At 46.1% G+C, this 27,923-nt stretch overlaps 1 protein-coding gene across 1 annotated transcript in view; it reads right to left on the bottom strand.

The window, feature by feature from the left end:
- LOC139407465 (IQ motif containing H) overlaps nt 1-27,923 on the bottom strand; it is a 103,952-nt gene that overhangs the window by 70,563 nt on the left and 5,466 nt on the right. Inside the window, exons 6-13 of the mRNA XM_071151260.1 lie at nt 17,634-17,751; nt 14,177-14,296; nt 12,080-12,268; nt 11,227-11,286; nt 10,867-11,069; nt 9,056-9,277; nt 5,753-6,088; nt 1,448-1,514 (exon numbers count right to left, since the gene is read on the bottom strand). Of these exons, the coding sequence (XP_071007361.1) occupies nt 1,448-1,514; nt 5,753-6,088; nt 9,056-9,277; nt 10,867-11,069; nt 11,227-11,286; nt 12,080-12,268; nt 14,177-14,296; nt 17,634-17,751 (1,315 nt within the window). The remainder of the gene's footprint in view (nt 1-1,447; nt 1,515-5,752; nt 6,089-9,055; nt 9,278-10,866; nt 11,070-11,226; nt 11,287-12,079; nt 12,269-14,176; nt 14,297-17,633; nt 17,752-27,923) is intronic.

Genomic DNA, 27,923 nt, shown 5'->3' with positions numbered 1-27,923 from the left:
GACCCGGAGAGCCCATAAAACATTCCATCTGTTTGTAATTAGCTCTAATAATCATTTGAGACAATAGTTTATTAAGGGTTGACAAGCACACGCCTGATCGCAATTGAAACTCATAGTTCTGTGTGTTGCCTTTCCTCGTTCAGACTAATAAAATAAAACAAGAGGCCGTCTAAAAGACCCACGACGGAAACCGTAGAAACAAGATTCCTGTAGTTCATTACCTGTAAATTATCAGGGGGGGGGGGACAAAACACATCCCCTGTGTCTCGTTGAAATATAGTCTCTCCTACCGGTTAATGGCCTATTCATTAGCTTTAACTCCACATTCCTAAATGAAATGGCAATGGAGGTGAGAGCTTTCTGTTCAGTTCCCTCCCTCTCCGCCGTTCAGAATCTCACGTCTCCTCGTGGTCTTCCTGCAGAAACACCAGACCCATTTCAAGCTGTACCAGTACCAGTACCAGGACCAGTACCAGTACCAGTCAGGTGTAGCTGTAGACAGAGCTGTCCGCAGACACCTGTACAGAGACACCTGTGTGAGGGAGACCTACCTAATGATGGGATGTGTCTGTGTGAGGGAGACCTACCTAATGATGAGATGTGTCTGTGTGAGAGATACCGACCTAATGATGAGATGTGTCTGTATGAGGGAGACCTACCTAATGATGAGATGTGTCTGTGTGAGGGAGACCTACCTAATGATGAGATGTGTCTGAGTGAGAGATACCTACCTACCTAATGATGGTATGTGTCTGTGTGAGGGAGAGATACCTACCTAATTATGGGATGTGTCTGTGTGAGACCTACCTACCTAATGATGGTATGTGTCTGTGTGAGAGATACCTACCTAATGATGAGATGTGTCTGTGTGAGGGAGACCTACCTACCTAATGATGGTATGTGTCTGTGTGAGAGATACCTACCTAATGATGGTATGTGTCTGTGTGAGGGAGAGATACCTTCCTAATGATGGTATGTGTCTGTGTGAGGGAGACCTACCTTCCTAATTATGGTATGTGTCTGTGTGAGAGAGACCTACCTAATGATGGTATGTGTCTGTGTGAGAGATACCTACCTAATGATGGTATGTGTCTGTGTGAGGGAGACCTACCTTCCTAATGATGGGACGTGTCTGTGTGAGAGATACCTACCTAATGATAGGACGTGTCTGTGTGAGAGATACCTACCTAATGATAGGACGTGTCTGTGTGAGAGATACCTACCTAATGATGGGATGTGTCTGTGTGAGGGAGACCTACCTAATGATGGGATGTGTCTGTGTGAGAGATACCTACCTAATGATGGTATGTGTCTGTGTGAGAGAGAGATACCTACCTAATTATGGTATGTGTCTGTGTGAGGGAGAGATACCGACCTAATGATGGGATGTGTCTGTGTGAGAGATACCTACCTAATGATGGTATGTGTCTGTGTGAGAGATACCTACCTAATGATGGGACGTGTATGATGGTCCTTCTGGAAGCCTGGATGTGTTTCCAGTTGGCTGACAGATACTGGAGGAGGACAAGAGGAACATAGATCGGTGATGTGACTGTCCTGGACACACACACACACACACACAGGCTGAGTACATGAAGATGTTACAACCAAGACGACAGGTGTCATGACTGACCACGAGAATCCAAATAGGTCAGATCTATTTTGCAATGAATAACTTCAATCAGACCCCACTTTTCCCGTAGAGGGGGAAGGAAATGACTAGTGGAGATTAACAACTCACGTCCTGTTGTAAATCAAGGGAAAAATCCAGGCCCGTGCTCTCTAAATTCACCAAAGGAATGTGCTTTGTCTCAACAGACCTTTTTGCCCACTGAAACTCTTAACACGTTTGAAAACGCAAACACTGGAGCAATATTTCTAACGTAGAACGCGGGGAATGGTCAGAGGCGATAATTTTGTTTGTTATTTTGTGATGTCATTACAAATGTTATGAAGGAAATACTGTAACTTGAAAATTGGATATGGATGATTGTTTCCATACTATGGGTTTGTGCATGTAATATGGAAAAAGTTTTTTTTGTTAAAAGTGGGAAACAATTTATAGAAGATAATTATTTTCCATAACTTTCGCACAGTGAGTAATCACCGCCCCCAGAGTGAGATCAGGGTTAGGGTTAGGGTTAGATCAGGGAGCGTGCATGCCTGCTGGAACCGCCCCTTTCGTGGGTTAAGAAGTGATCACATTAGACCAGAAAATCGTGAAGCTGCAGCTGTGCGTTTAAAATCGTTTGAACTTTTAACCTCAACACGAGGTGGAGATGATAAACTCACCTCCCGGACAATCACTGGTACGGCTGTTCAGCTGTCCTAAGTAAAGTATCTTCGAAAGCAAATTTAAGTAGGACCACCCTGTTACTCTGCTCGAACCATTGTATTACAATACTCTCATCATCCCATTGGGGAACCATCGATATGGTTGGCTAGCCTATCTTCAAAGAAGCATCTTCAAGAGCGAATGGAAGGAAAATGAACTCTGTAGTTCTGTTCAGGACAACACGACAAGTCACCGGATACCGAACAACTATGAACAAGGACAACAGTAGAAGAGTTGTTGGAACCATTTCAGACAATCAGAGCCTTACAAGCGTGCCGTAAAAAGGCTGCCCCATTCACTGAGAGATCGCCAGCGAACCATTTCACGTAAACACATATATCATTTCTTGCTCAAAGCGGGCGGCGGATCGTGTGCAAAGTTAATGGTCATTGTAGGTGAGAGTAGTTTCTGAATGTGGCAATGTTAAGTGTCTCTGTCCCTCTCTCTCTCTCTCGCTCTTCTTTAACGAGTGTCCATTTTCAATCCGCTAGGGATTTGTTTTCAACGGATTAAGTTGACAACCTGGAATTCAAATAGATTTTTGGGGGGGTTTGTATCATTTCATTTACACAAAATGCCTACCACTTTGAAGATGCAACATATTTTATTATTGTGAAACAAACAGGAAATAAGACCAAAAAAAAACAGAGAACTTGAACGTGCATAACTATTCACCTCCCCAAGTCAATACTTTGTAGAGCCACCTTCTGCAGCAATTACAGCTGCAAGTCTCTTGGGGGTATGTCTCTACAAGCTAGGCACATCTAGCCACTGGGATTTTGCCCATTCTTCAAGGCAAAACTGCTCCAGCTCCATCAAGTTGGATTGGTTCTGCTGGTGTACAGCAATCTTTAAGTCATACCACAGATTCTCAATAGGATTGCGGTCTGGGCATTGACTAGGCCATTCCAAGACATTTACATGTTTCCCCTTAAACCACTCGAATGTTGCTTTAGCAGTATAGGGTCATTGTCCTGCTGGAAGGTGAACCTCCGTCCCAGTCTCAAATCTCTGGAAGACTGAAACAGGTTTCCCTCAAGAATTTCCCTGTATTTAGTGCCATCTATCACCCCTTCAATTCTGACCAGTTTCCCAGTCCCTGCTGATGAAAAACATCCCCACAGCATGATGCTGCCACCACCATGCTTCACTGTGAGGATGGTGTTCTCGAGGTGATGAGAAGAGTTGGGTTTGCGCCAGACATAGCATTTTCGTTGATGGCCAAAAAACTCAATTTTAGTCTCATCTAACCAGAGTATCATCTTCCATATGTTTGGGGAGTCTCCCACATGTCTTTTTTCTTTAAGCAATTGCTTTTTTCTGGTCACTCTTCTGTAAAGCCCAGCTCTGTGGAGTGTTCGGCTTAAAGTGGCCCTAAGGACAGATACTCCAATCTCCGCTGTGGAGCTTTGCAGCTCCTTCAGGGTTATCTTTGGTCTCTTTGTTGCCTCTCTGATTAATGCCCTCCTTGCCTGGTCCGTGAGTTTTGGTGGGCGGCCCTCTCGTCAGGTTCGTTGTGGCGCCATATTCTTTAAAATTTTTAACAATGGATTTAATTGGTGCTCTGTGAGATGTTCAAAGTTTCTGATATTTTTTTTTAACCCAACCCTGATCTGTACTTCTCCACAACTTTGTCCCTGACCTGTTTGGAGAGCTGCTTGGTCTTCATGGTGTCCGTTGATTAGTGGTGTTGCATACTCTGGGGCCTTTCAGAACAGATACAGGTATATACTGAAATCATGTGACAGATCATGTGACACTTAAATAAAGTCCACCTAACTAATTATGTGACTTCTGAAGGTAATTGGTTGCACCAGATCTTATGGTTTGCACGCACCACTTTTCCATTTATTTTTTTATAAAAATGTTTTTTGAAACAAGTAATGTTTTTCTTTTCACTTCCACAATTTGGACTATTTCGTGTATGTCCATTACATGAAATCCAAATAAAAATCCATTTAAATGACAGGTTGAAATGCAACAAAATAGGAAAAAATGCCAAGGGGGATGAATACTTTTGCAAAGGCACTGTAATTAGGTAGTAAATAAATAATAAAACCAATTTGTGTAGTAATGAAGGCTGATTTTTATTGCAGATGCAAGGAGGTTACAACTGTTCAGAATGATGATATGATACGAGGTTATGATAAATAAATTGACTGTTTACCGATGTGATAGGTAAAGACCTTTTAGGGTTTAATTAGGGAGATCGTACCTCTTTAAAGAACCGCTCCCGTGGTGCCCCAGATCCTAATGAGTTCATTGTTACATGATTCGTTTAAATCGGGTAACAATTAAACATACTTAGTTAATTAGATAAATAACAGTCTTCAGATTAATGTAAAAGTCAAGTCACGACACAGAGACAGACTGACAAGAGAGATGGATATGATGCACTGACACAGCTACAGACAGAGACAGAGACAAGGACAGAGACACAGACACATTCAGAGACAGAGACACAATCAGAGACACAGACAGAGACACAGACACATTCAGAGACAGAGACACAGACAGGGACAGGGACAAGGACAGAGACACATTCAGAGACACAGACAGAAACACAGACATATTCAGAGACACAGACAGAAACACAGACATATTCAGAGACAGAGACACATTCAGAGACAGAGACACAGACAGAAACACAGACATATTCAGAGACACAGACATATTCAGAGACAAAGACAGAGACACAGACAGAGACACAGACACGTTAAGAGACAGAGACACAGACAGAAACACAGACATATTCAGAGACACAGACAGAGACACAGACAGAAACACAGACATATTCAGAGACAGAGACACAGACACCAACACATTCAGAGACAGAGTCACAGACACAGATACAGACACACGCAGAGACAGGGACACCGACACATTCAGAGACACAGGCAGAGCCAGAGACACAGACAGAGTCACAGACACAGATACAGACAGAGACACAGGCACAAATACAAACAGACAGAGACACAGACAGAGTCACAGACACAGATACAGACAGAGACACAGGCACAAATACAAACAGACAGAGACACAGACAGACACAGACAGACACAGACAGTCACAGACAGACACAGACAGTCACAGACAGAGACACAGGCACAGACAGACAGAGACACAGACAGAGACACAGACAGACAGAGACACAGAGACAGAGATACAGACACAGACACAGAGGCAGAGATACAGACCGAGACACAGAGATACAGACACAGAGATACAGACACAGACAGAGACACAGACAGAGACACAGACAGAGCATCTGAAGGTACATAGTGCTGTTATATCAAAACAGACGTTTAACTGAGATGTCAGACGATCAAGGGTACAGAGGATTCTCTGCTCAGTCAGAGGGGTAATATGACTGGGAGAGCATCTGGGTATGACAGACAGACGGACGGACAGACAGACCTGTCCCCTGATGCGGTAGTTATCCAGGTGTGTCCTCTTGCTCTCCTGCAGGCTCTTCCTGACGCGGCCCAGTTGAGCGTGCATCAGCCAGGAGATGGCGATGGTCCCTGCCGCCCACTTCCTCTGGCGGTGGCGCAGGTAGGCGTTGCGTGTCCAGTGGCGCCTCCAGCAGCTCTGGATCCGTATCGCGGCAGCCTCCGTGCCTCCCTCCCCCCGGTAGCGCTGCCCTGGTCGGTGCACCAGGTCCCAAACCTCCTCTCTGTTCTCTATCACCGAGAGGAGACGCTCCACCGAGCTACTGCCTCCTCCTCCTACGGCCCAGTCCAGATCCCCGCCCTGGAGAAGAACAGGGAAAGTGATCCGTAATGGGAGAGCACCAATGAAACCTTCTGCTGTGCGCAAACCTGAATGTTGTGAAAATTCAGGGCAAATTCTGGCAGTTTTACTGTGAACACTGAGGCTGTACCTGCTTTAAGTTACAGTTTTACTGTGAACACTGAGGCTCTACCTGCTTTAAGTTACAGTTTTACTGTGAACACTGAGGCTGTACAGTTTTACTGTGAACACTGAGGCTGTACCTGCTTTAAGTTACAGTTTTACTGTGAACACTGAGGCTGTACAGTTTTACTGTGAACACTGAGGCTGTACCTGCTTTAAGTTACAGCTTTACTGTGAACACTGAGGCTGTACCTGCTTTAAGTTACAGTTTTACTGTGAACAGTGAGGCTGTACCTGCTTTAAGTTACAGTTTTACTGTGAACACTGAGGCTGTACCTGCTTTAAGTTACAGTTTTACTGTGAACAGAGGCTGTACCTGCTTTAAGTTACAGCTTTACTGTGAACACTGAGGCTGTACCCACTTTAAGTTACAGTTTTACTGTGAACACTGAGGCTGTACCTGCTTTAAGTTACAGCTTTACTGTGAACACTGAGGCTGTACCCACTTTAAGTTACAGTTTTACTGTGAACACTGAGGCTGTACAGTTTTACTGTGAACACTGAGGCTGAACCTGCTTTAAGTTACAGGTTTACTGTGAACACTGAGGCTGTACCTGCTTTAAGTTACAGTTTTACTGTGAACACTGAGGCTGTACCCACTTTAAGTTACAGTTTTACTGTGAACACTGAGGCTGTACCTGCTTTAAGTTACAGTTTTACTGTGAACAGAGGCTGTACCTGCTTTAAGTTACAGTTTTACTGTGAACACTGAGGCTGTACCTGCTTTAAGTTACAGTTTTACTGTGAACACTGAGGCTGTACCTGCTTTAAGTTACAGTTTTACTGTGAACAGAGGCTGTACCTGCTTTAAGTTACAGCTTTACTGTGAACACTGAGGCTGTACCCACTTTAAGTTACAGCTTTACTGTGAACACTGAGGCTGTACCCACTTTAAGTTACAGTTTTACTGTGAACACTGAGGCTGTACAGTTTTACTGTGAACACTGAGGCTGTACCCACTTTAAGTTACAGTTTTACTGTGAACACTGAGGCTGTACCTGCTTTAAGTTACAGTTTTACTGTGAACACTGAGGCTGTACCTGTTTAAGTTACAGTTTTACTGTGAACACTGAGGCTGTACCCACTTTAAGTTACAGTTTTACTGTGATCACGGAGGCTGTTGTACCTGCTTTAAGTTACAGTTTTACTGTGAACACTGAGGCTGTACCTGCTTTAAGTTACAGTTTTACTGTCAACACTGAGGCTGTACCTGCTTTAAGTTACAGTTTTACTGTGAACACTGAGGCTGTACCTGTTTAAGTTACAGTTTTACTGTGAACACTGAGGCTGTACCTGTTTCAGTTACAGTTTTACTGTGAACACTGAGGCTGTACCCACTTTAAGTTACAGTTTTACTGTGATCACTGAGGCTGTTGTACCTGCTTTAAGTTACAGTTTTACTGTGAACACTGAGGCTGTACCTGCTTTAAGTTACAGTTTTACTGTGAACACTGAGGCTGTACCTGCATTAAGTTACAGTTTTACTGTAAATACTGAGGCTGTACCTGCTTTAAGTTACAGTTTTACTGTGAACACTGAGGCTGTACCTGCTTTAAGTTACAGTTTTACTGTGAACACTGAGGCTGTACCTGTTTAAGTTACAGTTTTACTGTGAACACTGAGGCTGTACCTGCTTTAAGTTACAGTTTTACTGTGAACACTGAGGCTGTACCTGTTTAAGTTACAGTTTTACTGTGATCACGGAGGCTGTTGTACCTGCTTTGAGTTACAGTTTTACTGTGAACACTGAGGCTGTACCCACTTTAAGTTACAGTTTTACTGTGATCACTGAGGCTGTGAACACTGAGGTTGTACCTGCTTTAAGTTACAGTTTTACTGTGAACACTGAGGCTGTACCTGCTTTAAGTTACAGTTTTACTGTGAACACTGAGGTTGTACCTGCTTTAAGTTACAGTTTTACTGTGATCACTGAGGCTGTTGTACCTGCTTTAAGTTACAGTTTTACTGTGAACACTGAGGCTCTACCTGCTTTAAGTTACAGTTTTACTGTGAACACTGAGGCTGTACCCACTTTAAGTTACAGTTTTACTGTGAACACTGAGGCTGTACCTGCTTTAAGTTACAGTTTTACTGTGAACACTGAGGCTGTACCTGCTTTAAGTTACAGTTTTAACAGTGGTCAAGTAGGCTACTGTGGCTATTTGTTCATAATGTACGGCCTACCAGAGTGGCCTACCATCAAAAAACAATGGAGAAAAAACATCCCATAATATTTTAACATGGAAATAGCTGTTCTATCATTCAACCTACAGTAGCAGCCGATGTGTGGTGCTCCATGTAAGGCCTACATGACATGAGACGTCTGAAAACATTACCCAGGGCTTAATTAACTAGTGAAGAATAAGAACACGTACAGCCCTGTGCTTCGGTCTCAAAACAAGCCCGTCTACTCGCCACAACGCAATAGAATCCTCCTCCGATGTAGTCAGATTGGTTTATAAATTCACAGACTAGGTCTGATGTAGTCAGATTGGTTTAGAAATTCACAGACTAGGTCTGAAGTAGTCAGATTGGTTTATAAATTCACAGACTAAGTCTTAGGTTGTCAAATGTGTTAATACATTCGCAGACTAAATCTTATGTAGTCAGATTGGTTTACATTATGTTGATTTTCATCACAACTTCCACAGTAGAAGAAAACGTTGGAAACTCTGTAAAGGGGAAAACTAGTAAAGTTGAGCGAAGTTCAATCTCGTGCATCGCGCACAACTTAGAAGGAACACTGGACAGCTCTCACACCACACACACACACAGTCACCCTCACACACAGTCACCCCCACCCACCTGTGCCAGCTGTACCAGCCTCTCTCCGTCGACCCTGGCCATGGGGACAGCATAGCGCCTCAGAAGACTCCCCAGCCCCGACAACAGCTCCACCAGCAGGCCCCAGCACAGACAGTAGTGCTGCTTGAAGCGGCAGAAGTCTGGGGCCATAGGGTTGATGTGGCCCTCCAGGATGGTGAAGGACAACTTACTGATGGATATGGAAGCCATAGCAGGGAGACACTGGAGAGAGACGAAACACTACTGGATTATGGAAGAGGGAAGCAAACATCGGAACATCGGAACATCTGAACATCGGAACATCTGAACATCTGAACACCGGAACATCTGAACATCGGAACATCTGAACATCTGAACATCGGAACACCGGAACATCTGAACATCGGAACATCGGAACACCGGAACATCGGAACACCGGAACATCTGAACATCGGAACATCTGACCTCCAGGAAAACCCCCATTGGTTTAGTTAGTCACTCTGACTCAGATATCATATTAACATGGCATGGCATTACAAAATGTGCAGAATTGCAGGAAATCGGCTTTAAAACATTAAAAAGTTACATCCACCCAATAGTGAAATGTGTAGAACTGCAGGAAACTTGCTGTAAAACTGCAAAACAATTATCTCCGCCCCACGGCAAAAATGTGTTGAATTGCAGAAAAATTGCATTTTCTCTACGCCCCATGACAAAATTGCAGATAATTAACTTGACTTTTTTAAATTCTCTCTCCACCATCAAGAGCGGGGCCACTAAAATGTTTTGCTGCGAGGTGGTAGCAAATCTCGCTTAGGTCTCCTAAAAGGACAGTTTCCTTACTAGCTCTGGTGACAAGTAGAATTTTGCAACCCTAGTCACAAGAGACGAGGTCCAAGCTAGTTACCTGGGGGTTGAGGGGTGAGACAGGAGGTACCAACCTGGGGGTTGAGGGGTGAGACAGGAGGTACCAACCTGGAGGTTGAGGGGTGAGACAGGAGGTACCAACCTGGAGGTTGAGGGGTGAGACAGGAGGTACCAACCTGAGGGTTGAGGGGTGAGACAGGAGGTACCAACTTGGGGGTTGAGGGGTGAGACAGGAGGTACCAACCTGGGGGTTGAGGGGTGAGACAGGAGGTACCAACCTGAGGGTTGAGACATGAGGTACCAACCTGGGGGTTGAGGGGTGAGACAGGAGGTACCAACCTGGGGGTTGAGGGGTGAGACAGGAGGTACCAACCTGAGGGGTGAGACAGGAGGTACCAACCTGGAGGTTGAGGGGTGAGACAGGAGGTACCCAACCTGAGGGTTGAGGGGTGAGACAGGAGGTACCAACCTGGGGGTTGAGGGGTGAGACAGGAGGTACCAACCTGGGGGTTGAGGGGTGAGACAGGAGGTACCAACCTGGGGGTTGAGGGGTGAGACAGGAGGTACCAACCTGGAGGTTGAGGGGTGAGACAGGAGGTACCAACCTGAGGGTTGAGGGGTGATACAGGAGGTACCAACCTGGGGGTTGAGGGGTGAGACAGGAGGTACCAACCTGGGGGTTGAGGGGTGAGACAGGAGGTACCAACCTGAGGGTTGAGACATGAGGTACCAACCTGGGGGTTGAGGGGTGAGACAGGAGGTACCAACCTGGGGGTTGAGGGGTGAGACAGGAGGTACCAACCTGGGGGTTGAGGGGTGAGACAGGAGGTACCAACCTGGAGGTTGAGGGGTGAGACAGGAGGTACCAACCTGAGGGGTGAGACAGGAGATACCAACCTGGGGGTTGAGGGTTGAGACAGGAGGTACCAACCTGGGGGTTGAGGGCTGAGACAGGAGGTACCAACCTGGGGGTTGAGGGGTGCAAGCCGGACGGCTCCCTGGGTCATTTGCCTGTGTTCGGAGCTCTTGGAGTTGGCGGAGGCGGGCGGGGTGTGGATGGTCCAGGTGGACGGGCGTTCTCTGGCTCCTCCCACGTGACCGTGGGAGGGGCCAGGATCCTTGCCCCAGATCAAGTCCTTCTGACCCAGCGATGTTTTCTCTGGCGGGGCTAAGGGGAAAACATTTTCTTTCAATTCTGTCTAAAACAAATACATGTTTGTCATGTAGCAGACATCCTTATCCAGTAGATAAGATTTATAAAGTAGCAACAACATCCACCTTTCATAATCAATACAAATAAAACATTCTTCAAAACTACAAGCTACCTGCAAACTCAGAGCTAGGGTAGACACTCAGACAATCAGAGCTATGGTAGACACTCAGAGCTAGGGTAGACACTCAGACACTCAGAGCTAGGGTAGACACTCAGACACTCAGAGCTAGTGTAGACACTCAGACACTCAGAGCTAGTGTAGACACTCAGACACTCAGAGCTAGGGTAGACACTCAGACACTCAGAGCTAGGGTAGACACTCAGAGCTATGGTAGACACTCAGAGCTAGGGTAGACACTCAGAAACTCAGAGCTAGGGTAGACACTCAGAGCTAGGGTAGACACTCAGAGCTAGGGTAGACACTCAGACACTCAGAGCTAGGGTAGACACTCAGAGCTAGGGTAGACACTCAGACACTCAGAGCTAGGGTAGACACTCAGACACTCAGAGCTAGGGTAGACACTCAGAGCTAGGGTAGACACTCAGACACTCAGAGCTAGGGTATACACTCAGAGCTAGGGTATACACTCAGAGCTAGGGTAGACACTCAGAGCTAGGGTAGACACTCAGACACTCAGAGCTAGGGTAGACACTCAGAGCTAGGGTAGACACTCAGACACTCAGAGCTAGGGTAGACACTCAGACACTCAGAGCTAGGGTAGACACTCAGAAACTCAGAGCTAGGGTATACACTCAGAGCTAGGGTAGACACTCAGAGCTAGGGTAGACACTCAGACACTCAGAGCTAGGGTAGACACTCAGAGCTAGGGTAGACACTCAGACACTCAGAGCTAGGGTAGACACTCAGACACTCAGAGCTAGGGTAGACACTCAGAGCTAGGGTAGACACTCAGAGCTAGGGTAGACACTCAGAGCTAGGGTAGACACTCAGAGCTAGGGTAGACACTCAGAGCTAGTGTAGACACTCAGGCACTCAGAGCTAGGGTAGACACTCAGACACTCAGAGCTAGGGTAGACACTCAGACACTCAGAGCTAGTGTAGACACTCAGACACTCAGAGCTAGGGTAGACACTCAGACACTCAGAGCTAGGGTAGACACTCAGACACTCAGAGCTAGGGTAGACACTCAGAGCTAGGGTAGACACTCAGACACTCAGAGCTAGGGTAGACACTCAGAGCTAGGGTAGACACTCAGACACTCAGAGCTAGGGTAGACACTCAGACACTCAGAGCTAGGGTAGACACTCAGACACTCAGAGCTAGTGTAGACACTCAGAGCTAGTGTAGACACTCAGAGCTAGTGTAGACACTCAGAGCTAGTGTAGACACTCAGAGCTAGTGTAGACACTCAGAGCTAGGGTAGACACTCAGAGCTAGGGTAGACACTCAGAGCTAGGGTAGACACTCAGAGCTAGGGTAGACACTCAGAGCTAGTGTAGACACTCAGACACTATATCATGTAAATAAAACATAAATGTGGGAGACTACCCAACTTCAGAACCTCTCTGTACTGTCTGACCAGAACTGTGTTAGATTAGGACTTCAGAACCTCTCTGTACTGTCTGACCAGAACTGTGTTAGATTAGGCCTTCAGAACCTCTTTGTACTGTCTGAACATAATCTCTCTGTACTGTCTGACCAGAACTGTGTTAGGTTAGGACTTCAGAACCTCTCTGTACTGTCTGACCAGAACCTCTCTGTACTGTCTGACCAGAACCTCTCTGTACTGTCTGACCAGAACCTCTCTGTACTGTCTGACCAGAACCTCTCTGTACTGTCTGACCAGAACTGTGTTCGGTTAGGCCTTCAGAACCTCTCTGTACTGTCTGACCAGAACTGTGTTCGGTTAGGCCTTCAGAACCTCTCTACACTGTCTGAACAGAACTGTGTTAGGTTAGGCCTTCAGAACCTCTCTGTACTGTCTGACCAGAACCTCTCTGTACTGTCTGAACAGAACTGTGTTAGGTTAGGCCTTCAGAACCTCTCTGTACTGTCTGACCAGAACCTCTCTGTACTGTCTGACCAGAACCTCTCTGTACTGTCTGAACAGAACTGTGTTAGATTAGGCCTTCAGAACCTCTCTGTACTGTCTGACCAGAACTGTGTTAGATTAGGCCTTCAGAACCTCTCTGTACCGTCTGACCAGAACCTCTCTGTACTGTCTGACCAGAACTGTGTTAGGTTAGGACTTCAGAACACAACAATGACAGTTCAGGATCACAAACCTATGACTACATACTGCGCTGAAATGTTCTATTGGCTGACGTCGAGCCCACAGAGCAGTAGAAATAGCCTGGCTATTGGCTGACGTCGAGCCCACAGAGCAGTATGAATAACCTGGCTATTGGCTGACGTCGAGCCTACAGAGCAGTACTGATTAGGTGCAGGGCCTGTATTCATTATAATCTAAAGGGCAAAACTGATTCTAGATCAGCACTCCTACTCTACTCCGGGACGTTTTAAGTGTCATTTTAAGTGTCTATATTTTAAAACTGATTCTAGATCAGCACTCCTACTCTACTCCGGGACGTTTTAAGTGTCATTTTAAGTGTCTATATTTTAAAACTGATTCTAGATCAGCACTCCTACTCTACTCCGGGACGTTTTAAGTGTCATTTTAAGTGTCTATATTTTAAAACTGATTCTAGATCAGCACTCCTACTCTACTCCGGGACGTTTTAAGTGTCATTTTAAGTGTCTATATTTTAAAACTGATTCTAGATCAGCACTCCTACTCTACTCCGGGACGTTTTAAGTGTCATTTTAAGTGTCTATATTTTAAAACTGATTCTAGATCAGCACTCCTACTCTACTCCGGGATGTTTTAAGTGTCATTTTAAGTGTGACTCAGTTGTTTCGAGTATGGCTCTTGCAACGCCCGGGGTTGTGGGATTGATTCCCACGGGGGGGGGGGGGGGGGGGGGGGGGGGGTGACCAGGACGGAGAAAAGAACATATGAAATGTCTATACTGCAAGTTGCTCTGGGTAAGAGCGTCTGCTTAAAACGGAAAAACATGTAAAACAACGAGGTAGAACTGACCCATCTTGGAGGAGCAGCTCTCTTCTCTGCGGTGTAACGGAGCAGCCGTGGGGCGGACAGCAGTCCAGAACAGATCTCTAGCTGAGGAGGTTAAACCCTTCTCCAGTAGACTGGCAATGCCTGCAACACCACAGCAACAGGCAATATGATAGAACGACGCATAAGACCTCAATCAATATAGCATACTGTACCATCAGTGGCTGGCTGCGATAATGATAATGATCATGTGGTTACGGCAATGATAATGATGGTGCGGTTATGATAATGACAATGTGGCTATGAAAATTATAGTGTGGCTGTGATAGCGATAATGATAGTGTGGCTGCGATAGTGATAATGATAGTGTGGCTGCGATAGTGATAATGATAGTGTGGCTGTGATAGAGATAATGATAGTGTGGCTGCGATAGTGATCCTGGTAGTGTGGCTGCGATAGCGATAATGATTGTGTGGCTGTGATAGCGATAATGATAGTGTGGCGGCGATAACGATAATGATGGTGCGGCTGCGATAATGATAGTGCGGCTGCGATAATGATAATGATAGTGCGGTTGTGATAATGATCGCGTGGCTGCGATAATGATAGTGTGAATGCGATAACGATAATGATAGTGCGGCTGCGATAATGATAGTATGACTGTGATAATGATACTGCGGCTGCGATAATGATAGTGTGGCGGTGATAGTGATAGTGTGGATGTGATAATGATCGCGTGGCTGCGATAATGATAGTGTGAATGCGATAACGATAATGATAGTGCGGCTGTGATGATGATAGTGCGGCTGCGATAATGATAGTGGGGCTGTGATAACGATCATGATAGTGTGGCTGTGATAATGATAGTGTGGCTGCGATAATGATAGTGTGGCTGTGATAGTGATAGTGTGGCTGCGATAATGATAGTGGGGCTGCAATAACGATAATGATAGTGTGGCTGCAATAATGATAGTGACAGTGCAGCTGCAATAATGATAAGGGGGCTGCGATAACGATAATGACAGTGTGGCTGCGATAATGATAGTGATAGTGTTGATATGATAATGATAGTGATAGTGTTGATATGATAATGGTAGTGATAATGGCACTGTTGATAGGATACCAATCGTGATAATGACCATGCCGATATGATAACGATGGTGATAATGACAGTGCGGCTGCGATAATGATAGTGATTGTGCGGCTGTGATAATGACAGTGGGGCTGCAATAATGATAATGATAGTGTGGCTGTGGTAATGATAGTGTGGCTGCGATAATGATAGTGGGGTTGTGATAATGATAACGGGGCTGCGATAATGATAGTGGGGCTGTGATAATGATAGTAGGGCTGCGATATGATAATGGGGTTGCGATAATGATAGCGGGGCTGCGATAATGACAGCGGGGCTGCAATAATGATAGCGGGGCAGCGATAATGATAGTGGGGCTGTGATCATGATAGTGTGGCTGTGATAATGATCGTGTGGCTGCGAAAATTATAGTGTGGCTGTGATAGCGATAATGATAGTGTGGCTGCGATAGTGATAATGATAGTGTGGCTGCGATAGTGATAATGATAGCGTGGCTGTGATAGAGATAATGATAGTGTGGCTGCGATAGTGATCCTTGTAGTGTGGCTGCGATAGTGATAATGATTGTGTGGCTGTGATAGTGATAATGATAGTGTGGCGGCGATAACGATAATGATAGTGCGGCTGTGATAATGATAGTGGGGCTGCGATAATGATAATGATAGTGCGGTTGTGATAATGATCGAGTGGCTGCGATAATGATAGTGTGAATGTGATAACGATAATGATAGTGCGGCTGCGATAATGATAGTGCGGCTGCGATAATGATAGTGGGGCTGTGGTAACGATCATGATAGTGCGGCTGTGATAATGATAGTGTGGCTGCGATAATGATAGTGTGGCTGTGATAGTGATAGTGTGGCTGCGATAATGATAGTGGGGCTGCGATAATGACAATGCGGCTGCGATAATGATAATGATAGCACGGCTGCGATAATGATAATGATAGCGTGGCTGCGATAATGATAGTGTGGCTGTGATAATGATAGTGTGGCTGCGATAGTGATAATGATAGTGTGGCTGCGATAGTGATAATGATAGTGTGGCTGTGATAGAGATAATGATAGTGTGGCTGCGATAGTGATCCTTGTAGTGTGGCTGCGATAGTGATAATGATTGTGTGGCTGTGATAGCGATAATGATAGTGTGGCGGCGATAATGATAGTGTGGCTGTGATAGTGATAGTGTGGCTGCGATAATGATAGTGGGGCTGCGATAATGACAATGCGGCTGCGATAATGATAATGATAGCGCGGCTGCGATAATGATAATGATAGCGCGGCTGCGATAATGATAGTGTGGCTGTGATAATGATAGTGTGGCTGTGATAATAATAGTGTGGCTGCGATAATGATAGTGTGCTGTGATAATGATAGTGGGGCTGTGATAATGATAGTGGGGCTGTGATAATGATAGTGTGGCTGCGATAATGATAGTGGTAGTGCGGTTGGGATAATGATCGTGTAGTTGTGATAATGATAGTGAGGTTGGGATAATGATAGTGGTAGTGTGGTTGGGATAATGATAGTGTGGTTGTGATAATTATAGTGTGGTAGTGTATTAGGGATAATGATAGTGGTAGTGTGGTTGGGATAATGATAGTGGTAGTGTGGTTGGGATAATGATATTGGTGGTGTGGTTGGGATAATGATAGTGTGGTTGTGATAATGATAGTGGTAGTGTGGTTGGGATAATGATAGTGGTAGTGTGGTTGGGATAAAGCTAGTGTTATAGTGATAATGTGGCTAGGATAATGATAGTGGTGTGTGGTTGGGATAATGATAGTGGTATTGTGGTTGGGATAATGATAATGATAGTGTGGTTGGGATAATGATAGTGGTAGTGTGGTTGGGATAATGATAGTGGTAGTGTGGTTGGGATAATGATAGTGGTAGTGTGGTTGGGATAATGATAGTGGTAGTGTGGTTGGGATAATGATAGTGTGGTTGTGATAATGTGGCTTCGATAATGATAGTGGTGTGTGGTTCGGGATAATGATAGTGTGGTTGTGATAATGTGGCTATGATAATGATAGTGGTGTGTGGTTGGGATAATGATAGTGTGGTTGGGATAATGATAGTGGTAGTGTGGTTGGGATAATTATAGTGTGGTTGGGATAATGATAGTGGTAGTGTGGTTGCGATAATGATAGTGGTGTGTGGTTGGGATAATGATAGTGCGGTTGTGATAATGATAGTGGTAGTGTGGTTGCGATAATGATAGTGGTGTGCGGTTGGGATAATGATAGTGTGGTTGTGATAACGATAGTGGTAGTGTGGTTGGGATAATTATAGTGTGGTTGGGATAATGATAGTGTGGTTGGGATAATGATAGTGTGATAGTGATAATGTGGCTATGATAATGATAGTGGTGTGTGTATATGATCACCTGCTGTCATGTCTTCTTCAGACAGAGGTGGTACCAGGTACAGGTTGTTGCATGCTCCTCCTGGCACTATAGCCAGACTGCCCACCGTGGGACCAGTCACTACCCTTTGAGTGGGCCCCTGGAGACGAGAACAAAGGCAATGCTTTCCATTTTATTATTGACTGAGACGTTTTCTTGAGAGAGGTGATGGCGGGCTGGCTAGGTATGTCCAGATTATATAAATATGGCATCACAGATAACTGAAGTACCCTAAATGAGAGCATATGCCCAAATCATCCAAGTAGACATTAGTCCCTCCCTGTACTGTGTAACAGTAGACATTAGTCTCTCCTTGTGATACAGTAGACATTAGTCCCTCCCTGTGATACAGTAGACATTAGTCCCTCCATGTGTAACAGTAGACATTAGTCCCTCCCTGTGATGCAGTAGACATTAGTCCCTCCCTGTGATACAGTAGACATTAGTCCCTCTATGTGTAACAGTAGACATTAGTCCCTCCCTGTGATACAGTAGACATTAGTCCCTCCCTGTGTAACAGTAGACATTAGTCCCTCTATGTGTAACAGTAGACATTAGTCCCTCCCTGTGATACAGTAGACATTAGTCCCTCCCTGTGATACAGTAGACATTAGTCCCTCCCTGTGATACAGTAGACATTAGTCCCTCCCTGTACTGTGATACAGTAGACATTAGTCCCTCCCTGTGATACAGTAGACATTAGTCCCTCCCTGTGACACATTAGTCCCTCCCTGTACTGTGATACAGTAGACATTAGTCCCTCCCTGTACTGTGATACATTAGACATTAGTCCCTCCCTGTGATACATTAGTCCCTCCCTGTACTGTGATACAGTAGACATTAGTCCCTCCCTGTGATACAGTAGACATTAGTCCCTCCCTGTGATACAGTAGACAGTTACACAGAGAGGGACTAATGTCTACTGCAGGCCCAGACGGCATCCCCAGCCGCGCCCTCAGAGCATGCGCAGACCAGCTGGCCGGTGTGTTTACGGACATATTCAATCAATCCCTATACCAGTCTGCTGTTCCCACATGCTTCAAGAGGGCCACCATTGTTCCTGTTCCCAAGAAAGCTAAGGTAACTGAGCTAAACGACTACCGCCCCGTAGCACTCACATCCGTCATCATGAAGTGCTTTGAGAGACTAGTCAAGGACCATATCACCTCCACCCTACCTGACACCCTAGACCCACTCCAATTTGCTTACCGCCCAAATAGGTCCACAGACGATGCAATCTCAACCACACTGCACACTGCCCTAACCCATCTGGACAAGAGGAATACCTATGTGAGAATGCTGTTTATCGACTACAGCTCGGCATTCAACACCATAGTACCCTCCAAGCTCGTCATCAAGCTCGAGACCCTGGGTATCGACCCCGCCCTGTGCAACTGGGTACTGGACTTCCTGACGGGCCGCCCCCAGGTGGTGAGGGTAGGCAACAACATCTCCTCCCCGCTGATCCTCAACACTGGGGCCCCACAAGGGTGCGTTCTGAGCCCTCTCCTGTACTCCCTGTTCACCCACGACTGCGTGGCCACGCACGCCTCCAACTCAATCATCAAGTTTGCGGACGACACAACAGTGGTAGGCTTGATTACCAACAACGACGAGACGGCCTACAGGGAGGAGGTGAGGGCCCTCGGAGTGTGGTGTCAGGAAAATAACCTCACACTCAACGTCAACAAAACTAAGGAGATGATTGTGGACTTCAGGAAACAGCAGAGGGAACACCCCCCTATCCACATCGATGGAACAGTAGTGGAGAGGGTAGCAAGTTTTAAGTTCCTCGGCATACACATCACAGACAAACTGAATTGGTCCACTCACACAGACAGCATCGTGAAGAAGGCGCAGCAGCGCCTCTTCAACCTCAGGAGGCTGAAGAAATTTGGCTTGTCACCAAAAGCACTCACAAACTTCTACAGATGCACAATCGAGAGCATCCTGGCGGGCTGTATCACCGCCTGGTATGGCAACTGCACCGCCCTCAACCGTAAGGCTCTCCAGAGGGTAGTGAGGTCTGCACAACGCATCACCGGGGGCAAACTACCTGCCCTCCAGGACACCTACACCACCCGATGTCACAGGAAGGCCATAAAGATCATCAAGGACATCAACCACCCGAGCCACTGCCTGTTCACCCCGCTATCATCCAGAAGGCGAGGTCAGTACAGGTGCATCAAAGCTGGGACCGAGAGACTGAAAAACAGCTTCTATCTCAAGGCCATCAGACTGTTAAACAGCCACCACTAACACTGAGTGGCTGCTGCCAACACACTGACACTGACTCAACTCCAGCCACTTTAATAATGGGAATTGATGGGAAATGATGTAAATATATCACTAGCCACTTTAAACAATGCTACCTTATATAATGTTACTTACCCTACATTATTCATCTCATATGCATACGTATATACTGTACTCTATATCATCGACTGTATCCTTATGTAATACATGTATCACTAGCCACTTTAAACTATGCCACTTTGTTTACATACTCATCTCATTTGTACATACTGTACTCGATACCATCTACTGTATCTTGCCTATGCTGCTCTGTACCATCACTCATTCATATATCCTTATGTACATATTATTTATCCCCTTACACTGTGTACAAGACAGTAGTTTTGGAATTGTTAGTTAGATTACTTGTTATTACTGCATTGTCGGAACTAGAAGCACAAGCATTTCGCTACACTCGCAATAACATCTGCTAACCATGTGTATGTGACAAATAAAATTTGATTTGATTTGATTTAGACATTAGTCCCTCCCTGTACTATGTATGATACAGTAGATATTAGTCCCTCCCTGTGATACAGTAGACATTAGTCCCTCCCTGTACTGTGTAACGGCTCTCTATCCACCGGATGTGTACCAAACTCACTAAAAGTGGCAGTAATAAAGCCTCTCTTGAAAAATCCAAACCTTGACCCAGAAAATATAAAAAACTATCGGCCTATATCGAATCTTCCATTCCTCTCAAAATTTTTAGAAAAGGATGTTACGCAACAACTCACTGCCTTCCTGAAGACAAACAATGTATACGAAATGCTTCAGTCTGGTTTTAGACCCCATCATAGCACTGAGACGGCACTTGTGAAGGTGGTAAATGACATTTTAATGGCATCGGACCGAGGCTCTGCATCTGTCCTCGTGCTCCTAGACCTTAGTGCTGCTTTTGATACCATCGATCACCACATTCTTTTGGAGAGATTGGAAACCCAAATTGGTCTACACGGACAAGTTCTGGCCTGGTTTAGATCTTATCTGTCGGAAAGATATCAGTTTGTCTCTGTGAATGGTTTGTCCTCTGACAAATCAACTGTAAATTTAGGTGTTCCTCAAGGTACCGTTTTAGGACCGCTATTGTTTTCACTATATATTTTACCTCTTGGGGATGTTATTCGAAAACATAATGCTAACTTTCACTGCTATGCGGATGACACACAGCTGTACATTTCAATGAAACATGGTGAAGCCCCAAAATTGCCCTTGCTAGAAGCATGTGTTTCAGACATAAGGAAGTGGATGGCTGCAAACGTTCTACTTTTAAACTCGGACAAAACAGAGATGCTTGTTCTAGGTCCCAAGAAACAAAGAGATCTTCTGTTGAATCTGACAATTAATCTTAATGGTTGTACAGTCGTCTCAAATAAAACTGTGAAGGACCTCGGCGTTACTCTGGACCCTGATATCTCTTTTGAAGAACATATCAAGACCATTTCAAGGACAGCTTTTTTGCAAAAATCAGAAACTTTCTGTCCAAAAATGATGCAGAAAAATTAATCCATGCTTTTGTCACTTCTAGGTTAGACTACTGCAATGCTCTACTTTCCGGCTACCCGGATAAAGCACTAAATAAACTTCAGTTAGTGCTAAATACGGCTGCTAGAATCCTGACTAGAACCAAAACATTTGATTATATTACTCCAGTGCTAGCCTCTCAACACTGGCTTCCTGTCAAAGCAAGGGCTGATTTCAAGGTTTTACTGCTAACCTACAAAGCATTACATGGGCTTGCTCCTACCTATCTCTCTGATTTGGTCCTGCCGTACATACCTACACGTACGCTACGGTCACAAGACGCAGGCCTATTAATTGTCCCTAGAATTTCTAAGCAAACAGCTGGAGGCAGTGCTTTCTCCTATAGAGCTCCATTTTTATGGAACAGTCTGCCTACCCATGTCAGAGACGCAAACTCGGTCTCAACCTTTAAGTCTCTACTGAAGACTCATCTCTTCAGTGGGTCATATGATTGAGTGTAGTCTGGCCCAGGATTGTGAAGGTGAACGGAAAGGCTCTGGAGCAACGAACCGCCCTTGCTGTCTCTGCCTGGCCGGTTCCCCTCTTTCCACTGGGATTCTCTGCCTCTAACCCTATTACAGGGGCTGAGTCACTGGCTTACTGGGGCTCTCTCATGCCGTCCCTGGAGGGGGTGCGTCACCTGAGTGGGTTGATTCACTGATGTGGTCATCCTGTCTGGGTTGGCGCCCCCCCCCCCCCCCCCCCCCCCCTGGGTTGTGCCGTGGTGGAGGTCTTTGTGGGCTATACTCGGCCTTGTCTCATGATGGTAAGTTGGTGGTTGAAGATATCCCTCTAGTGGTGTGGGGGCTGTGCTTTGGCAAAGTGGGTGGGGTTATATCCTTCCTGTTTGGCCCTGTCCGGGGGTGTCCTCGGATGGGGCCACAGTGTCTCCTGACCCATGCTGTCTCAGCCTCCAGTATTTATGCTGCAGTAGTTTATGTGTCAGGGGGCTAGGGTCAGTTTGTTATATCTGGAGTACTTCTCCTGTCCTATTCGGTGTCCTGTGTGAATCTAAGTGTGCGTTCTCTAATTCTCTCCTTCTCTCTTTCTCTCTCTCGGAGGACCTGAGCCCTAGGACCATGCTCCAGGACTACCTGACATGATGACTCCTTGCTGTCCCCAGTCCACCTGGCCGTGCTGCTGCTCCAGTTTCAACTGTTCTGCCTTATTATTATTCGACCATGCTGGTCATTTATGAACATTTGAACATCTTGGCCATGTTCTGTTATAATCTCCACCCGGCACAGCCAGAAGAGGACTGGCCATCCCACATATGCTCTCTCTAATTCTCTCTTTCTTTCTCTCTCTCGGAGGACCTGAGCCCTAGGACCATGCCCCAGGAATACCTGACATGATGACTCCTTGCTGTCCCCAGTCCACCTGACCGTGCTGCTGCTCCAGTTTCAACTGTTCTGCCTTATTATTATTATTCGACCATGCTGGTCATTTATGAACATTTGAACATCTTGGCCATGTTCTGTTATAATCTCCACCCGGCACAGCCAGAAGAGGACTGGCCACCCCACATAGCCTGGTTCCTCTCTAGGTTTCTTCCTAGGTTTTGGCCTTTCTAGGGAGTTTTTCCTAGCCACCGTGCTTCTACACCTGCATTGCTTGCTGTTTGGGGTTCTAGGCTGGGTTTCTGTACAGCACTTTGAGATATCAGCTGATGTACGAAGGGCTATATAAATAAATTTGATTTGATTTGATTTGTAACAGTAGACATTAGTCCCTCACTGTGATACAGTAGACATTAGTCCCTCCCTGTGTAACAGTAGACATTGGTCCCTCCCTGTACTGTGATACAGTAGACATTAGTCCCTCCCTGTGATACAGTAGACATTAGTCCCTCCCTGTGATACAGTAGACATTAGTCCCTCCCTGTGATACAGTAGACATTAGTCCCTCCCTGTGATACAGTAGACATTAGTCCCTCTATGTGTAACAGTAGACATTAGTCCCTCTATGTGTAACAGTAGACATTAGTCCCTCCCTGTGATACAGTAGACATTAGTCCCTTCCTGTGTAACAGTAGACATTAGTCCCTCCCTGTGATGCAGTAGACATTAGTCCCTCCCTGTGATACAGTAGACATTAGTCTCTCCCTGTGATACAGTAGACATTAGTCCCTTCCTGTGTAACAGTAGACATTAGTCCCTCCCTGTGATACAGTAGACATTAGTCCCTCCCTGTACTGTGATACAGTAGACATTAGTCCCTCCCTGTGATACAGTAGACATTAGTCCCTCCCTGTGATACAGTAGACATTAGTCCCTCCCTGTGTAACAGTAGACATTAGTCCCTTCGTGTGTAACAGTAGACATTAGTCCCTCCCTGTGATACAGTAGACATTAGTCCCTCCCTGTGATACAGTAGACATTAGTCCCTTCCTGTGTAACAGTAGACATTAGTCCCTTCCTGTGTAACAGTAGACATTAGTCCCTCCCTGTACTGTGATGCAGTAGACATTAGTCCCTCCCTGTGATGCAGTAGACATTAGTCCCTCCCTGTGATACAGTAGACATTAGTCCCTCCCTGTGATACAGTAGACATTAGTCCCTCCCTGTGTAATAGTAGACATTAGTCCCTCCCTGTGATACAGTAGACATTAGTCCCTCCCTGTGATACAGTAGACATTAGTCCCTCCCTGTGATACAGTAGACATTAGTCCCTCCCTGTGATACAGTAGACATTAGTCTCTCCCTGTGATACAGTAGACATTAGTCCCTCCCTGTGATGCAGTAGACATTAGTCCCTCCCTGTGATACAGTAGACATTAGTCCCTCCCTGTGATACAGTAGACACTAGTCCCTCCCTGTGATACAGTAGACATTAGTCCCTTCCTGTGTAACAGTAGACATTAGTCCCTCCCTGTGATACAGTAGACATTAGTCCCTCCCTGTACTGTGATACAGTAGACATTAGTCCCTCCCTGTGATACAGTAGACATTAGTCCCTCCCTGTGATACAGTAGACATTAGTCCCTCCCTGTGTAACAGTAGACATTAGTCCCTTCGTGTGTAACAGTAGACATTAGTCCCTCCCTGTGATACAGTAGACATTAGTCCCTCCCTGTGATACAGTAGACATTAGTCCCTTCCTGTGTAACAGTAGACATTAGTCCCTTCCTGTGTAACAGTAGACATTAGTCCCTCCCTGTACTGTGATGCAGTAGACATTAGTCCCTCCCTGTGATGCAGTAGACATTAGTCCCTCCCTGTGATACAGTAGACATTAGTCCCTCCCTGTGTAACAGTAGACATTAGTCCCTCCCTGTGTAACAGTAGACATTAGTCCCTCCCTGTGATACAGTAGACATTAGTCCCTCCCTGTGATACAGTAGACATTAGTCCCTTCCTGTGTAACAGTAGACATTAGTCCCTCCCTGTGATACAGTAGACATTAGTCCCTCCCTGTGATACAGTAGACATTAGTCCTTCCCTGTCAATCCTACTGAGATGCCCAGGACTTCTGACGGGAAAACCTGGGAATTTTGTAGAAGTTACTAGACTTGTGCAACCCTAGCATTGAAACTTGAACTATAGGGATTCATGTTTCAAAGGGCTGAAAGACTATAAACGTGTTCCTCTCCTTCACACAGGCAGGAAACACCTGCCTCAAAACACCTGCCTCAGAGCACCTGCCTCAGAACACCTGCCTCAGAACACCTGCCTCAAAACACCTGCCTCAAAACACCTGCCTCAAAACACCTGCCTCAAAACACCTGCCTCAAAACACCTGCCTCAAAACACCTGCCTCAAAACACCTGCCTCAAAACACCTGCCTCTTGTGATTACAACCAACAGATGTCTCTGCATTCATTAACCAGAACAGGCGAATGACATTGTAAACCGGCCAATAAAGCCACTATCCCCTGCAGCAATCAATCACAACGCTGGCAATGCTTTGGAGAAAACAGTGGAAACATAACAGGTTTGGTTTTAAACACGTGCAGAACACGTGTAAACCTGTATCTGTCCTGTATGAGTTGGCCTTAATGTCTGTTCCTCCAGACTCCCACCTTGGCCATGTTCAGATGCCAAAACCTTGTCGTAAAGTTGCAGAGAGAAATACCAAGAATAGATCCGACATGATTCCTTGTTCTACACGGTCAGAGAGGCATGTGTGTTCTACCTACTATATTTCTATCTCGAACAGTTCCTAAAATGATGTGTCCTGCTGAATTTTGCCCTGACGTTCAGCCTGCTTGTTTCAGTTCAGATTATTGATCTCTCTGACAGACCAGGCTGTCGGCAGCCAGGTGCTCAGGGAGACTCCCTTCTCCTCAAAGTCACACAGCTTTTTTAGGATGTGTCTGGTAGGAAAGGTAGCCTGGGGCCCAGATATGTTTGTGTCCATCTCCTTTATGTTTAGCATGGCAAGACAGCACCAACCGATCTGACACCCAGGCTGGAGGAAAAGGATGGTTTTCACCCCTTCAGGCAGGCAGGGAAACAGGGGAGGAGAGGAGGACATGAGGAGAGGAGCTGGGCACATCTGAGGTTTTAGGAGAAGGCAGAGAACAGGCTGGGCAGAGAGCCAGTGGTTACCAGAGGGTAGGCTTATCTACGGGCTACAGCTGTCTTGTCTTATTGGTATGCAGGAGGGAGGCAGCCAGGTACCCACTCCTCCACTCTTCCTCCACTCTTCCTCCTCCTCTCCTGTCCGGAGACAGCTGTAAAGCACCAGCCCATATCACAGCAATCAGGCAGCTCAGGGTTCCTGCAGAGAATGTTGATGTTATGCAAGCTGCTGCTCTCCGGTGTCTCAGCTTCCAGCAGCCAACTCTTACAGCTTCCTGTGTCTCCGCTTCCAGCAGCCAACTCTTACAACTTCCTGTGTCTCCTCTTCCAGCAGCCAACTCTTACAACTTCCTGTGTCTCCACTTCCAGCAGCCAACTCTTACAGCTTCCTGTGTCTCAGTGACAGCAGCCAACTCTTACAGCTTCCTGTGTATCAGTGACAGCAGCCAACTCTTACAGCTTCCTGTGTATCAGTGACAGCAGCCAACTCTTACAGCTTCCTGTGTCTCCGCTTCCAGCAGCCAACTCTTACAGCTTCCTGTGTCTCAGCTTCCAGCAGCCAACTCTTACAGCTTCCTGTGTCTCCGCTTCCAGCAGCCAACTCTTACAGCTTCCTGTGTCTCAGTGACAGCAGCCAACTCTTACAGCTTCCTGTGTCTCAGCTTCCAGCAGCCAACTCTTACAGCTTCCTGTGTATCAGTGACAGCAGCCAACTCTTACAGCTTCCTGTGTATCAGTGACAGCAGCCAACTCTTACAGCTTCCTGTGTTTCCGCTTCCAGCAGCCAACTCTTACAGCTTCCTGTGTCTCCGCTTCCAGCAGCCAACTCTTACAACTTCCTGTGTCTCCGCTTCCAGCAGCCAAATCTTACAACTTCCTGTGTCTCCGCTTCCAGCAGCCAACTCTTACAGCTTCCTGTGTTTCAGTGACAGCAGCCAACTCTTACAACTTCCTGTGTTTCAGTGACAGCAGCCAACTCTTACAACTTCCTGTGTTTCAGTGACAGCAGCCAACTCTTACAACTTCCTGTGTATCAGTGACAGTAGCCAACTCTTACAACTTCCTGTGTATCAGTGACAGCAGCCAACTCTTACAACTTCCTGTGTCTCCGCTTCCAGCAGCCAACTCTTACAACTTCCTGTGTCTCCGCTTCCAGCAGCCAACTCTTACAACTTCCTGTGTATCAGTGACAGCAGCCAACTCTTACAACTTCCTGTGTCTCCGCTTCCAGCAGCCAACTCTTACAACTTCCTGTGTCTCCGCTTCCAGCAGCCAACTCTTACAACTTCCTGTGTCTCCGCTTCCAGCAGCCAACTCTTACAACTTCCTGTGTATCAGTGACAGCAGCCAACTCTTACAACTTCCTGTGTATCAGAGTGACAGGCTCACTGCCCTTCCTAGTGTCATTACCAGAGAGGCATCCCAAATGGCCACCTATTCCCTACATAGTGCACTATTTTTTGAGCAGGGCCCATCGCCGTGCTATGGGCTACTGCTCTACAGCTGTCCCATAGGGCCGTGGTCAATTTGTAATTTATTTTACCAGGTAAGTTGACTGAGAAAACGTTCTCATTTACAGCAATAACCTGGGGAATAGTTACAGGGGAGAGGAGGGGGGGGATGACGGGGTAAAAGTAATGCATTATGTATGGAATAGAGGGTCATTTGAGACACGCACCAGGTACGGGAGCAGGGAAGAATGACAGAAATTAGACAGGAAAGCTGCTGTTGCAGGAAAAAGAAAGCAACTGATCCTAAACTAATGGTGGAGAGATGAATGTGTTTTACCAAGAGACGTGCTGCCTGCTAGCTGTCTTCTCTTCCGGCTAGCTCTCTTCTCTTCCGGCTAGCTCTCTTCTCTTCCGGCTAGCTCTCTTCTCTTCCGGCTAGCTGTCTTCTCTGCCTGCTAGCTGTCTTCTCTGCCGGCTAG

The sequence above is a fragment of the Oncorhynchus clarkii genome, chromosome 4, assembly GCF_045791955.1.
Source record: "Oncorhynchus clarkii lewisi isolate Uvic-CL-2024 chromosome 4, UVic_Ocla_1.0, whole genome shotgun sequence".
NCBI lineage: Eukaryota > Metazoa > Chordata > Actinopteri > Salmoniformes > Salmonidae > Oncorhynchus > Oncorhynchus clarkii.
The sequence above is the reverse complement of the archived record's forward strand: the minus strand, read 5'-3'. Positions and strand labels throughout refer to the sequence as shown.